The sequence below is a fragment of the Aulonocara stuartgranti genome (genome assembly GCF_965226115.1).
Source record: "Aulonocara stuartgranti genome assembly, chromosome: 10".
In the NCBI taxonomy this organism is placed as follows: domain Eukaryota; kingdom Metazoa; phylum Chordata; class Actinopteri; order Cichliformes; family Cichlidae; genus Aulonocara; species Aulonocara stuartgranti.
Window position 1 is genome coordinate 19,164,569 of NC_138946.1, and position 12,782 is coordinate 19,177,350.

At 40.6% G+C, this 12,782-nt stretch overlaps 1 protein-coding gene across 2 annotated transcripts; it reads left to right on the plus strand.

Annotated features, from left to right (window-relative positions):
• The first annotated feature begins 997 nt into the window (after positions 1 to 997).
• On the plus strand, positions 998 to 12,002 carry slc43a2b (solute carrier family 43 member 2b). 2 transcript variants are annotated; one of them, XM_082548339.1, is made up of 15 exons: positions 998 to 1,107; positions 2,036 to 2,349; positions 4,609 to 4,903; positions 5,029 to 5,084; positions 5,192 to 5,268; positions 7,279 to 7,371; positions 7,715 to 7,848; positions 8,053 to 8,249; positions 8,346 to 8,489; positions 8,625 to 8,642; positions 9,193 to 9,325; positions 9,482 to 9,614; positions 10,099 to 10,172; positions 10,307 to 10,430; positions 10,507 to 12,002. In XM_082548339.1, exons 2-15 carry the CDS (start codon positions 2,190 to 2,192, stop codon positions 10,666 to 10,668), a joined length of 1,800 nt encoding a protein of 599 aa, XP_082404465.1. In that variant the 5' UTR covers positions 998 to 1,107; positions 2,036 to 2,189; the 3' UTR covers positions 10,669 to 12,002. The 2 variants fall into 2 exon arrangements, with proteins under 2 accessions (XP_082404465.1, XP_082404466.1); XM_082548340.1 differs by lacking the exon at positions 8,625 to 8,642.
• The last annotated feature ends 780 nt before the right edge of the window (positions 12,003 to 12,782 follow it).

Below are 12,782 nucleotides of genomic sequence, written 5' to 3' on the forward strand. Positions count from 1 at the left end.
TAAATTTACTTGATGTGACTGCAAAGAGTTTGTCAATAACTGTGAAGTAAGGCTGGGTACCTCCACCTTGTGATGGGCCTGCTGATATTCAAACAGACTGATTAGAGCTGAAAATTAGAGATGAGAGATCCCATTAGTTTAACTGTTTTGCTGTTGAAAGGTTTAAAGAGTGCTCTCAGTGTGAGATACTGAAGACTGTAACAACACAAAGCAGCACATCAGTGTTTATGCAGATCTGGTCACAGTGGTCACTGAATCATTGAGTGGCCAATTGATTAGAGCTGAATCACAGTCCACTGCAGGGGGACAAACTCAAGTGTCCAACCTGAAAAACAAGTTTGCTGATATAACTCTGACATTTCGGTGTAAACGTGTGTTAACTTGCTTTAACCAGATCCGTTTTTTTTTTTTTTTTCATTTAACAGTGTGCTTAGAATTAAACTAAGAAACAAAACCAATAATAAAAATTAAGAAGGGGCGAATCCTGTACAGGAAATAAAAACTGCAGCTCATTTAAAGTCTTATGTGTACAAAAACACTCAATACAAGAGTTGCTCAAGAGGGTTTTGGTCAGTTATGCTGAAGCTTTAGTTAAATCAACTTTAAAGATTTAAGACTTTAACTTTTACTGTTGCTGAATTTTAACAAAGACTTCAATGGAGTATTCTTTTTTGATGTTTTATTTTCTCTAATTTCTCAGATTAACATAAGTAAACAGGTGGCGTAAATACTGAAATAGGGGAAGTCTGCTCTTATTCTTTATCAACTGATACACACAACCGTCATATTTCCTGTCATTACCTGTAAAATCTGTTTAATTAGACACAGGTTATTTTCTTTTTTCTTCATAGTTCACCACATTTAATTAAAGTAAAAATAATGGCTTTAGACCCACAATTATTAAATTATATAACTATCTGGTGATAAAAGTGTCAACAAAATAAAGGCTGGTTGGAGTCCAGACATACTGCATGGTAATGTCCATAGGGGGCGCTATGTGCGGGCGACGCTGGTATATAAAAGTGGATTTTCACAGAAACCAGGTTACTCAAAGCCTACCAGAAGGCATCACTTTGAAGCTGGAAGGAGCAGCTCTGAGCCGCAGTGGTAAGAAATTAAGACTCACTGAACATGTCAAAGCAGATCTGTAATTTGCTTTGAAGTGTGCTATAGAGAGTGAATGACTGAAACAGGAGTGGGAAAGTGATTTCATTTTTTTTAATTAAATGAAGCATTCAACAACAGCTCCTACAATTAAATGATTTCCAGGAGTGTATTCTCGTTTGATTTGGTCATTTTGTTGAGGCGTACAACTAACTCTGCAGCTCTGCAACTACTTTTATTCTACTAGCTGAACAGACAGTGTGTGTGCGTGCGTGCGTGCGTGCGTGTGTGTGTGTGTGTGAGAGAGAGACAGAGAGAGAGGTTGGCTGTTCCCGTTGATTTGTTTATTGTTTGTCTGGCTGTGGATGTGCCACACTAATTGCAGAGAAAAGCTGCGGTTGGATGGGCATGAGGGGCCATGGGCAGTGAGAGAATCCCATTTTCTGTGCATGTCCAGTTTAGACCAGTTTGGTTTTTCCAGAAATCAGCAGAAAGTCCACTATGGGTGCATGTATTATAAGTGCCTGTAATGTAATGCAAGGTCTTTGGTTTTTCCAGAAATCAGCAGAAAGTCCACTATGGGTGCATGTATTATAAGTGCCTGTAATGTAATGCAAGGTCTTTGTCTCATGATGTCATAATCTTCCTACAATGACAAAAGTTAATCATTCACCACTTAATGTTAGTTGATGTAGAGCTTAGCGTCTTCTCTGTATCTAACTAACACAGACACTTTAAATTAATCAGAAAAGTGCCACAAACAAACAGCACAGATTTCCATGCAGTGCAGCCAGCCTTCCTCTGCTGGGTTCAAAGTTAAGTGATTGATCTTGTAATCTTATAAAAAGAAGTGAGCCTTTCTATCTGTCTGTCACAGTGATAGGCTAACTGTAAGACCTCCCCCCCTCCTCTTGCTCTTTTCTCTTCACAGATAAGTGAGCTGTGATCTTTCATCCGAGCGTCAGTCAGGGAGGTTCTTTCTGCACTTCCAGCTACATCTTCTTTCTCCCTTTCTTTCTTTGTCCCCTAAATCTCTCTCCTCTTGCTTTTTGCTTCTGTCTTTAACTTTTTTTTCCCAATCAACCATGGCTCCAACCCTGGCCACAGCATTTGCCAGGCGCTGGTGGATGGCAGTGACTGCTATCATTGAGAATTTGCTCTTCTCTGCTGTGCTGCTGGGATGGGGATCGCTCCTCATCATGCTCAAGTCAGAGGGCTTCTACTCGTACCTTTGCAGCGAGGAGGGTAAGTCGAAACTCTTGTGTTTTATAATTACCAAAATAGTTATGGCGATGCCTTGTAAAGAAAGAAAGAAAAGACAATTGGTTTTTTGACTTAGCTTTTGGAAAGCACTTTTTCCTTTTTGTACGCTGAAATATCCCAATAAAATAAGGATTAAGTGATTGACAGCAATGGTGATCTTAAGTTAGGAGCGGGTTTTATTCAACAGTTGTAATACGAGACTACTGTGTTCTGGCCTCTTCCATTCTTTAGGGAGAATGAGGGTTTTTTCTGTACAAGTGTCATAACCTGTTTTAAGGACTCAGGAAATTAAATCTGAGCAGGCAAATGAAATAAAGAGCAGTGTAACAGGTAGGTCAGTTGGTCTAAAGTGAAAGTATAAAAGGTTTTATGGTGCAGTAGACTTGTTGAGAGTCAACTCATAGACCAATGATGGACTGATCGGCTGATCCTTTTACCTGAGTCTGTATTGTTTAAAGCTTGCTCTCTTTATGTCAAGAGTCCCACACTATGACAAAAGTTACACCAGGTACTTTGTATCGTTAAGAACAAAGGTTGGATTGATGCACTCAGCCTAAGTGACCCCGGTGTGGTCTTTTAAAAGAGAATAAACAAGGGGAACGTAAAGGAGGACCCGAGGTGATACTGTGTGGCGTCCCATGGCCTGAAAGAGGTAAACATGTTAGTATCCACACTAAGTCCTGGAGCATTTATAACATGCAGCAGGATGTTTTACTCACCTCTGCACCAGTGGCTAATATTAACATTCAGCAATAAAAACTTATAAAGGCTGACAGCTGTCCCATACACATTTACCTGCAAAGGAACAACATTTTATAGGCTAGTGCAAATGTTTTAGCTGTGAAGCTGTGCACACTCACCAGTCAAGTAAAAGTTGAGCAATAACTTCCTGGAGAACTGCCACAGTCATCTTATCTTGTTCTGATGACATAAGAGAAGAAAAAAAAAAAGGAGAACAGCAGCAAGCACCAGCTCAGCTTTTTTTCAAACATGTGACGTGATTGAGGAACAAAGTAATCAGCAGGAAGCATTTATAGCTGGTAATAAGTGAGTTTAAAGTTCAGTGACAAAGGGCAGAGAGGGTGAGATAGCTAAAGTGATGAGCAGTAGAAATCAAACCAGGAAACAGTAAAAAATAGAATGGCGAAATGGAAAGATAATGGTCCAGCATAGACCGGCACAAGAAGCACATATTTGGCATTTAAAATATATAGACTGCACTTTGTGCTTTGTGTTTCGTAATAAACATTTTATGAATTTTAATTATGAAATACCAGATCACTTCAAATGAAATAAAGCAAAAGATATCGATGCATTTAGAAGCTGCCTTTTCTCGTTTTGTGTGCAGTGTTAGTGCAGGGTTCAGCATTAGCTCGGTGCCAACATCTTAATGCCTTTTCTAGCCTTTGTAAGTCATTTTGCACCAGGATGCCCAGTCAAACATTTTGCTATACATGCTACAGGGACACAGTGTTGGGTATTAACTGCACGTTCAGCAATATAGTTTGCCATTCAGCTGCTCCCGTCAGCATTGTGTCCCAGTGATTCAAAGGGTATGAGATGCTGATCTGTCTTCTTGGGGAAGACTTTGGCACTTGGTCATGAAGTGCGTCACAGTGTTTCACGTTGGGATGCCACACACACACGTTTTTCCTCCCAGAGATAACCGGTGGCTGATAGCACTGGAAGAGCGTGATCTGGAAAGCTAATGCTAAGAAGGTCCAAAGCTGCAGCTCCCCTCACTTCATCACCTGGACGTCTTCTGGACTTTTGCACTTGTTCACATTATCTCCTTGCAGGTCCTGATAATGATGTGAAGTTTATTGCAAGTGCTAGCTTATCACGTTTTGTTCATATCATTCCAAAGTAGCAATAAAAGCCAAATTGCATTCCATATCATAATCTTTAGGGGCACTTTTTTTATTTTATGCTGAGGTTCACAATTAATCTAACTGGCTGTGCACATTTGATTGGTATGTATTGATGTATTAGAGATATAAGTAAACTATTCAGAGCTATATTCTTCAGCCACAGAAGAGAACCTAAAAAATTCCTGATTATCCACAACACTGCATCTTAGTTGGGTGGTGTTTGTTTTTTCGCAGCATTATAAAAAAAAAACTTCTAAGTGAAAAGGGCACATTAAGTCAGCCTGAAACATCCAAACTTATTGAATATCTTCCACTTGCATAATTCCTATAAAACTTCTTATATTCTACCAACCTTTATCTCGGTCCTTAGGTAACAGCTCCAACTACAATCTGTCCCAGTCTCATTCAGCACAGGCGTCTGATGAGTACACTTATGACTATGAAAGTGAGGCTGGTGTGGTGGGTTTGGGAGACGGTGTCGAGATGAGGCCCCTGGTCCCTATGGATGGGCCCCTGAGGATGAACGGCTGGCTGATCTGTAAAGAACAGGATGAGATGCTGAACTTGGCTTTCACAGTGGGCTCCTTCCTCCTCTCAGCCATCACGCTGCCATTGGGGATTGTCATGGATAAATATGGGCCTCGCAAACTGAGACTGCTGGGAAGGTAAGCAAAGAAGGGAAGAAATTATCCAGACTTACTGTGATGTATGGAGAAAAATACACGTGTAGTCATAAATAGAGCTTTAGTTAGCTTGTTATCAGAAGTGTGACACAATCATATATTTTCAGCACCTGCTTTGGATTGTCCTGTCTACTCATTGCTTATGGAGCCTATAAACCAAATGGTGAGTTCATATGAACAAATGTCTTTTTTGCACTGTAACATTTGGAGCACTGTATGGATTTTGACTTTTATATATATTTATATATAGTTGTTTGGGTTTTTTTGCAGAACTCTCCGTCCTTATCTTCATTGCTCTTACTTTCAATGGCTTCGGGGGCATGTGCATGACCTTCACCTCTCTCACAGTAAGTGTGCACACTGATGTGTGCTTTATAATCCTTGTTCCATAGAGTCCTTGCACCTGCTGCAATATGTTTGTCCAGATGTATGTTTCTATCTACACAGCTCTTTGTCTCACTCGCTCTGTTATAATAGCCTGTTGGCTCCCTGCCTGCTCGCCTTCTCCCTCCCTTCTTGTCTGACGTTCCACCCTGTCTCCTGTTTAATCTTCTTTTTTTTAACTTTGCCTTTTTTCTAATGTTGAACTACACGTTCCTAGGGATTACCCTGCCAAGTGTCAGATAGCAGGTAAGGGAGTTGATTAGAGGGATATTATTGTGCTTCACAAAGGACATGAAGGAGGAATCAAGAATTTCTCCTACTTATCCCTCGTTTTTCTCTGTTCTCACAAAGACTTAATGGACTTGCTGCACAGTCCCTAAACACAGAAATTCCCACTTTAAAAAAAAAACCCAAGCAGCATCACTCTTGGAAGTCTAAAATTTCAGTTAAGAGCCTAATTCCTGAAGTCATATCCTTCGATTCAGTTCATCAAATTTCACAGATTCTTTGGAGCAAAGAAAAAGCCTTTATACCTGAAACAGTTTAAATGTAATCAGCCCTACAGGCAAGGATACAAAAGCCGAGATAAACAGTCTAAAGATCATCATTTATTTGCATTCTTGTCCTGCAATTATCCACCCCGCTTCTTCTCTGGCCTTGACATCAGTTCAGCCTGCAGTGACTCACATGGGAGTCCAGTTCTCTACCATGGTGATGCTGTTCACTGGAGAGGGCCTCTGCTCCACTAAATCTCCCAGTGAAACATCCCGATTCTATACCAGCACTGACTCTTGCTGTTACATCCTTTATTTCTCCTGTTGTATTTGTCGTGTCTCTCATTACTTGCTGCCATGGCCATTCATATCAGTGTTATAGTAAAACCTTGATTTAAAGAATTGTTTGCTCCCTTTACTGTCAGTCTCCAGAGGTGGTGCATAAAAAGATGTTTCCCTCGCACCAAGTTTCACTTCATCTCCTCAGCAGCTCAATTTACAAGAAAGCCTCAGTGTCGGGTTAATCATTAGACACAACCCTGTTGCTTGACTGCTTGTCCGTGACTTCTCCGCAGACCTTAAAGCATTCATTCTCAGCTGAGGGATGTTGGGTAACAGTCAGCTGCCCTCAGTGGCCACTACTGGCTCAGTGCTAATGTCAGCTCACCTTCCGCGTTCTAGGTTTCATCCAGCAGTTGCTTGTGCACAGCACCTTTAGTCATTTAAACTCAATGAGATGAGTTTTCAAGTTATTCCTGATTAAAGTGTTGGGAAATCCTGGTAACCTGGGTGCACATGCCTTCTCAATTTAGCACTCACATACCTCTTCCTTAGCTTTCCCCACTCTTATGTAATTGAATGAGCTTGTTGTTGTTCAGTCTCCTGAAAACAGAACAGCTTGTGAATGCCTTTGTATTCGGATGTTTTGTTGTCACCCGCTGTCTCCCGTTTTGGCTTCCAAATCCATTTTTTTTTCTTAAAGAAAAGTATATTAAAGACATCTTTATGTCCTCAAATGTCACCTCGCCTCAGCCGACCCGTCCGATTGTTTCAGCTGGAAAGAACTCATCAGTAGTGTCGTATGTTGGACAGCTGTGTGTGTTATGTGATGCTGTTTTATATTTACATACACCGAGGTGGGCTGGTTTCATGTCACTCTGTTGCATTTTTGTTTTCTCTGATGTTCGCGCCATGGTGCCAAGTCTGCTTACTAATTGGGTCTTACTGTAAACTGTGACCCCATTGTCAGTAGGTACCAGCCTCACAGTGCCCCAGTCTGCACCCACACCCTCTACCTCCACCCCCTCCCAAACTAAACTAAGTGCAGCTGCACAACAGTTGACCTCCCCATTTTTTCCTTTAGATAACTGAATATATCTAATCTCAGTTGCTGTGCTATCTAATGCAAAAATCTAGAGAACAAAAACACTGTAAAGCTCACAGCCTCTTTCCCTGTTTCTTCATTCGTTTCTCTTCTAGCTACCAAACATGTTTGGGGACCTTCGTTCAACCTTCATCGCCCTGATGATCGGCTCCTACGCATCCTCTGCTGTCACTTTTCCCGGTGTCAAGGTAACAAACACTGAAGGCTACGTATTTTCTCCTGGCACCTTAATCTTGGCAATCAAGGCACTTGCCAAAATCTAGAACTGGTCCACAGATGGATTATCAGAAGTATTAGGAGAACTGGTTCTAATTCTCAGGATGGGTTAAATGCAAGGAGTGGGTTTTCCTGCCAATTAGTACAGGATAACTTTGATTTTGTCTAACCCAATTAACAAAGTGCACCATAAGAATCATGTGAGAACTTAGAATTCCCAGACCGGTTTAGTCCAAGAACTGTGACTATAACTGTCTTCTCTATGTCTTTTTTTGCACTGTACTTTGTATTTATGGGCCCTTGTTTTGGACACAGGTGATCTATGACTTTGGCGTACCATTCATCACGATTCTGGTGGTGTGGGCCGCCTGTGCAGGACTGGTCTTCACGAACTGCTTCTTCAACTGGCCACTGGAACCATTCCCAGGCCCAGAAGATATGGACTACACGTTAGTAACACACATGCAAATTGATTAAATTCAATTTTATTTATATAGCGCCAATTCACACCAACAGTTAGATTTTTTTAATTGTTCAATTCCCCCATGGTCCCATCTCTTTCCACTTTTCTCTGTTACCCTTAACATAATCCCCTCTACTCCCATTCTTGTTATCCAGTCTTCTAATCCCTCTCTCATCCTTTGCTTCCTCAGTGTGAAGATCAAGTTCAGCTGGCTTGGCTTCGACCATAAAATCACAGGTCAGCAGTTCTACAAGCAAGTGACCACAGTGGGCCGTCGTCTGAGCGTGGGCACCAACACAAAGCAAAAGGAGCTGACTACCAAAGATGGAAACAATCTTTGTCTCTCTACCATGGACCTGGAAATGGAGTGCAAGCCACAAGAAGAATGTAAGACTGCAGTATTATAAACCTGAACCCATGTATGCACTTTTTACTTAAATCCACTGAATTTACCCTTCTTCGTTTTTCGTTTCTCCTCTGCAGCCCAGTCATTCTTTAAAACTATCATCACTCCAGTTTTCCTGCTCAGTCTAGTGACCATGTCTATGACTCAGCTTCGTCTTTTGTTCTACATGGGAGCCATGAACAGCGTCCTGGAGTCACTCACCGATGGAGACCTCAATACAGGTCACTTTCTCGACTTCTCTTTGCTTGAAGTTTGCACGCATACTTAAACATGAATGCTTTTGCTGTTTCTTTCTCAACAAATATGAATCATAACTTGAAAGCAGTTTGGCTTACTTGTTTTAATTGGATTTTCAGTGGAAAGAATGGAAGTTGGTAAGATAAGAAGTCTTCTGTATCAGTAGATTACTAAATCATTCGACTGTTACATTTCAAGGTGAAAACACTTACAATTTAGAAACGCATCACAGCAGTGATTAGTACTATTCAATGCTGTGAATAGTACCATTCACAGCATTGAATAGCACCTTTTTTAATAGCTAGTTATTTTATTTCATCAGTTGACCTTGGCTGTTGTTTTGATCTTTCATTCTGCTTTAATCTGCACGGAATGACTATTTACTGTACTTATTAACTAACTTTGCCCGTTAGCAGCAAAGGGTGCACACCATATGAGCAGTTTCACGTGATGCAGTTTCCGTGTATCATTACTCCCTTAGCCCATAGAAATAACCCACACAACCTTACCCCCTCCTGCATCAACCATTGTTCCACTCAATATAGCACTAATACTAGGTGCTAAATATTAACTATACTGTCTTATTAACCAAGTCAGTATAGGTATATTCTTTCAAACACTGTCACTGTATTTTAAACTTTCTCCTTATCCTTTTATATTGTATGCTCACCCTGATCTCTTTTTCAGTGAGTTTGTACTCTTCCATCTTCGGGGTGCTGCAGCTACTTTGCCTGATGACCACCCCTGTGATTGGTCAGATTATGGACTGGAAGCTGAAGGACTGTGATGACGGACAAGAAGACAAGGAACCCTTAAACAAGTATGTCAAATACTAGCAATCCTTTGCAATGCAGGACAAACCCACTTTGTTAAATTCTCAACATTTCTAGACACAGAATGTGATTAATAGAGCCAAAAATAAAAGGTTATTGTGACTGAAAAATGACCTCTCCTTCTTTCTGTTTCAAACCTGAAGAGGAGAAACAAAGACCAAGCGCAGAGACAGAAAGATTCAGAAGGTGACCAATGCACTGCGAGCATTCTTGCTCACAAACTTGCTTTTGGTTGGATTTGGGATTACGTGCTTAGTGCCTAATCTCCCCCTGCAGGTGAGTAGTCCAGCTTGAGTTTACCAACATTTTTCACACTTAACACTAGATGTAAATTGCAATCTCCGTTGACTGCAGTTTATACTACACTGCACAGTACAGTTAGACTTTTAGGTGTTTATGTTTACTTTCTTGCAAGACAAAGTGAAAACAAAACACTTTTACTGTTTTGCTTAGCTTAGCAGAAATTCTAGAAATAGATGGAAAAGTTATCCTGAATGATAAAATCAAATTAGCAGCTATTTCATAGCTGCTAATTTGATTTTTAATAGCTGAGACCAGCTAGCCAAGATCAGCCATACTTAGTTGTTAGCTAAGTGTTAATAACTAAGACTAGCTAACAGCTAAGATTAACCAGTTTTAGCTGTTAGCTAAGTAAGAGTAAATAGATAAGAGTAGCTAATCTTTTAATCTAATAGACTTGATGATTGATCTTCTGAAATGATAATGAATAATAATTTCTTATACTTTTATCTTTCCCTAGATTGTGTCATTTATCTTACACACGGTTGTGAGAGGATTCATCCACTCTGCTGTTGGTGGCCTTTATGCTGCTGTGTAAGTCTCACACATGCATACACACACACACACACACACACACACACACACACACATTATCTTACTCTTCTATATGTGGATGCAGCTTCACACTAAGACGCTAAAGATACCTGCCGTGTCTCGTGTGTCCTCAGGTATCCCTCGTCACTGTTTGGAAGTCTAACAGGGATGCAGTCTCTGGTCAGTGCTGTGTTTGCTCTGCTGCAGCAGCCACTGTTTTTGGCTATGATGGGACCACTGGGTGGAGATCCACTCTGGGTATGGATATGCATACACATGAACACAATCAGAGATTAGGCCCTCGGGCGTGGCTAATTCTTGTACTGTCCTCTAGGTCAATGTTGGACTCCTTGTACTAAGCATGCTGGGCTTCTTGCTGCCTCTCTACCTAATCTGGTACCGACGGACTCTCTACAAAGAGCAGCAGCTGAAGGATGACAATGCTAAGATCTACATCAAAATCAACGGCTCTGAAATCCCAGAGGCCTTTGTCTAGAGAAAAGCAAACATAGGAAAACAAAAGAAGGGATGAAGAAGATTTTGAGAAACATGGGCAATCACGTGAACACAAGGAGCTGGTTGTAAAAGGAAAACTGAAATGTTAAATATCACAATGAAACATAATGTTTTTGTACTTCTCTATACATTACACAAACCAACGGACCTATATGCCCATTTTCCAAATGCTACAAAGATAAATAAACCTAAGGGTATAAACACAGAGGGCGAAAAGAAGAACAAGAGAGAGAAAAGACTGTGAAAGGAAAGAGGCAACAGCCTCTGTATTCCCCCAAATCCTCCTCTGACGTCTTTTTGTATCCCCTCCCCAATGAGCCGCACGCTAGTGCAGCTCACTCCTAAGGCTGCTTTCAGTATTTCTCCCACGACCATAAAAAGGATGATTCTTCCTCTGTGAATCCCACGTCATTCAGAAAACCAGAATCTGTTTTTCTTTTCTTTTGTTTTTGTCATACTTTGACTTAAAATCAGCAAAGTACCACCTTTCTGTTCACCTGCTGGGTTTTTGCTGTACAGTAGATTTTGATTCAGTGTTGTTAAGGAGAAACAGAAAGGGGAGAAGAGCCTTTTTGCTGATGTTTCTCAAGCGAGTAGTAAAGACAGTCAGGACAGTAATTACAGAGGTGGATTTTTTTTTTTCTTAAAGCTAACATCTGATTACAGTACAACTGTAGCTTAGCGCATCGTGTAGTATTGATGAATGTCAGTATTTTGAAGGTTCCAATCCATTCAATGAGCCACTCTGTGGTGTGTTTGTAGACTATTTATTTTACTCTTTGACTTTAGTTTTTCTATTTATAATTTAAATTTAGGGTGCATTTCGATGTCGAATCTAACTGAAGGTTCATCACACATATCAGTGAAAACAGCTTTTGACATTACCATTTACACATCGATGTCAATACAAATAAAATAAAAAAACGAGTAAATTACTTACAGTTCAGATGCCTTACCTTAAAGTCAGTATTTGGTCCAGTCTGTCCGCCTACTCTTGAGAGAAATACAGCACTTTTACCCTTCTTTCACACAAAAAAAGCTCAGTTTGACAGTTCCCCTTCATCTCTTCAGCAATAGTTCTGCTTAGCCTTAGAATTTTCTGCCTTCTTATTTCTATTTATTTTATTTTACACTCAAATTTCTTGGCATATTTAAGTTGCTCTCTGCTGACAACTACTTCTGTGTCTGATTGTATACTGTGCTGTTAGCATAGAGCTCCTCCTGTCATGATGTAGGGATGTTTTGTTGTGCAAGTTTGTTTAATATGAAAAAAATCTGCCGAGGTTAATAAAGACTCTTGCTTTTTTCACTTTTTATCAGACTGCACTCAGTGTCTGCATGTAATTCTCATCAAGTTGCAAAAGTGTTCCTTTCTACCTTGAAATCTGTTCCATCCACTGGATGAGAAATTAAATGACCACTGTGGTCAATTTTGAGATTTTTTTCTGAGGCAATTTGTTTGGTTGATTGGTTTGAGGAATCTTTAAATGCAAGATGAAAGTCATCCGATGAAGTACTTTCATCAGCACCTTTCATCAAACGTACAGCCTTGCAATCAATTGCTATTCCAAAAAATATTTATTGAGACTGGTTGGAGATTGGCTTTTGATTGTTCTGCAACCACAGCAGGGGTCAGCATTAGGAGCATATTCCTGCACTGGAGCCAGCACCAGAGGAAGAAGGCTGGGTAGATTTTGGCTCATAGTTCTTGTAAACCCTTAATTACAGTTATGTTGTATTAAATTTGGATATACAGCCTAAGATTTAAAAGTAAATAGACTATCTTAAATATTTAAACCAAATCAAAACATAGATACAGTTCCACAAAGCAGGTGACATAATTTGTGGGTGATCGTGGCTCAAGAGTTGGGAGTTTGCCTTGTAATCGGAAGGTTGCCGGGTCGAACCCGGCTTGGACCGTCTCAGTCGTTGTGTCCTTGGGCAAGACACTTCACCTGTTGCCTACTGGTGGTGGTCAGAGGGCCCGGTGGCGCCAGTGTCCGGCAGCCTCACCTCTGTCAGTGTGCCCCAGGGTGGCTGTGGCTACAATGTAGCTTGCCATCACCAGTGTGTGGATGACTGGATGTGTAAAGT